Here is a 2,521-nt window from a genome sequence, read left to right on the forward strand (position 1 = left end):
GATCCAAAACGACACAACAAAATCTCTAATGCAAGTATTAGCAAAACTAACAAAGATGATACCATCTTAAACTTGAAAAACCAAAATGCCTATTCAATCTGATGTTTAGTGCCATAATAAGAAAGAATATTACAGGTTGTTTACTGGTAACTAGGAATAAGACATAAAGTGGATACTAAAATTATCCACTTAAAATGCATTGATAACCTGAAGATCGATGGTTGGCGGATGCTTGATGTATAATGTGAGATCTTCATTCCAAGTTGGTTCCTTTGTCCTGACAAAAAAAAAATATTTAAAACAAAGACTAATTCACTACTCAAGTTACATGTATGTAGTATGCTTTGACAAGTTAAGAGTAAAAAGTACATTTATTTGTCTTCCATCACAGAAAACACAAGCCAGATACAAGGAGAATGAGACCACATTAAATATACTCACCCCCATTTAACATTGCTTTTCACAATCTGACTATCCAATTGCAAAACCACATAAGGATCACTTGTTCCCTGAAAGCAGAAACTGGGAAACACATGAGAACACTTAAAACATGGATTTTCTAATCCCTAAAAAGTGACCAAATGCTGCTACATATATAGATGTAAATGTATAAACATTTCATCTAAATGAAAGATATGCAGAAGAGAGGTTACCCATGGATCCATGGCAGGAAAATCATAACCTTTCTTAAGCTTTATAAACACCTGGCCATCATAAATCTCACGAAGAAATGACCTGACAAAAGAAGTCAAGGCTCTAGTTAAATTAAAGCAACTCCCAAAAAAAAAATCACTCAATTCAACAGGAAAAATGAAATGAAATCCATTTTGTGGTTCTTTATATATGAGGGAAAAAGCAGATCATAGCATACTCTGAAAGAATCACAGTCTGACAACCAGCTGCATCCACCTCGCTCTTTCCAATATTTTCCTGATAAACAAGAAAGAAATTAAAAAAAAAAAAAAAAAAGATCAATATTCAATGCTTTCTTTATTATGATTCCCTCACAAGTAAACAATCTTGCAACTCTTGGTATAAACTGCAAGTGAAAAATACACGCGAATCCCTAAATGATTGGATAAAGATTGATTTGTGGCAAAAGGTCGAACAACTTACTGTAGGAGTTGTATAAGCTTCAAACGCAAACCCAGCGAGAATGACTGCACGATTAATATCAAATGGAGGCCGTTCAATCTCTTCACGCAACAAACCGGTTTCCATATCGGTGTTTGATTTGGTGGCGTAAACAAGCGAGCATAATCCATTTCGACTTCTAGTATTCGGAATTGAAAACCTGAGCTTCAGAGAAAAGGGGGAGATGACATTAGGGTTTCGAATGAAGGGAAATCTTGGTAGATTGAAATTGGCAGTGGAGCAATAGAGAAAGTGAAATTGTGTTTTGTAAGATTGAACATTGGTAGCCATGGATAAGAACAAAGAAACGAAGTGAGTGTGTGCTCAGGAACAACTGTATAAAGTGTTGAGAACAAAGAATGAGAAGTCTAGATGTATCCACAACGGCGGTTATCGTAACGTTAAAACATTGGCGCCAAGTGACGTAACGGTCAATTACTAAATTAGAGACACTTCATTCTTCAACGTTATGGAAATCCGAACACACGTTTGTCTCCAATGTATGTGGATTGGTCGAGGTCGACGATATTCACAATCATGATACCAACCAAGACAACCAAAATTCCCCTGAAACAAAAACTGTAATAAGTTTTAGCTTTTTATTTATATATAAAAATTAGAATTCAAAAAATGTCTATATTTTGAACCAACATAAAACTTACCTAAAAGGATCCTAGTCTTACATCCTTTATTCCTTTAGCATGATTTGGTTAAAGCGAAAACAAATATGTTTGTGTCTATGCTTGGACAGATATATTATTTATTTTTTTTTAACATTTTTTTATGTTTTTTTAAAAAGGTTGGCTAAAAAGACACTTCATTTTATCATATAGACACCCTAATTTAATTTTGAAATATTTTTATTGGTTGAAATTGCATTGTTTTCCGAAAAAGCTGATTATAAGTAGTTAATTATAGGTTGACTTTTAAAAAAATGATCAATAGGGTGTCCAAGGGTTATCTTATTAGCAACACCTTTTTTTAAAATGTCTAACTTATATGTGTAATCTTACCATCATACAGTGTTCTTTATAAAAATACCTTAAGTAAATTAAATGAATGATCCTTATGGTTTTGAGTAATTTGCACGTTTGGTTCCTGAATTATTTTTTTAACACGGAAGGTCCTTACTGTTTATTTTTGTTACGCGTTTGGTCCATATCTTACCTAAAAAGACTATTTTCCCTTGACTTTTCAACTTATTTAAAATAAACACACCCCAACCCCACCCCCTGTTCACTTTACCTTACTTACCCTATCATTTTTCCCTATTTAAATAATAGTCTTTTTAGGTAAGACAGAGACCAAACGAGTAACAAAAACAAACAGTAGGGACCAAACGTGTAACAAAAACAATCAGGAGGCGAGTAACCCCTGAGGTTTAGTA

At 33.6% G+C, this 2,521-nt stretch overlaps 1 protein-coding gene across 3 annotated transcripts in view; it reads right to left on the reverse strand.

The window, feature by feature from the left end:
• LOC111915788 (uncharacterized) overlaps positions 1-1,703 on the reverse strand; it is a 6,343-nt gene extending 4,640 nt beyond the window's left edge. The window contains exons 1-5 of one of the 3 annotated variants that reach the window (XM_052764682.1): positions 1,117-1,702; positions 872-930; positions 654-735; positions 442-509; positions 208-277 (exon numbers count right to left, since the gene is read on the reverse strand). In XM_052764682.1, the coding sequence (XP_052620642.1) occupies positions 208-277; positions 442-509; positions 654-735; positions 872-930; positions 1,117-1,425 (588 nt within the window). In that variant the 5' untranslated portion in view covers positions 1,426-1,702. Of the gene's footprint in view, positions 1-207; positions 278-441; positions 523-653; positions 736-871; positions 931-1,116 lie in introns of all 3 variants that reach the window. The other 2 variants (XM_052764684.1, XM_052764683.1) reach the window with 2 other exon arrangements.
• Between the last annotated feature and the right edge of the window lie 818 nt (positions 1,704-2,521).

Source organism: Lactuca sativa, chromosome 6, assembly GCF_002870075.4.
Source record: "Lactuca sativa cultivar Salinas chromosome 6, Lsat_Salinas_v11, whole genome shotgun sequence".
In the NCBI taxonomy this organism is placed as follows: Eukaryota; Viridiplantae; Streptophyta; class Magnoliopsida; order Asterales; family Asteraceae; genus Lactuca; species Lactuca sativa.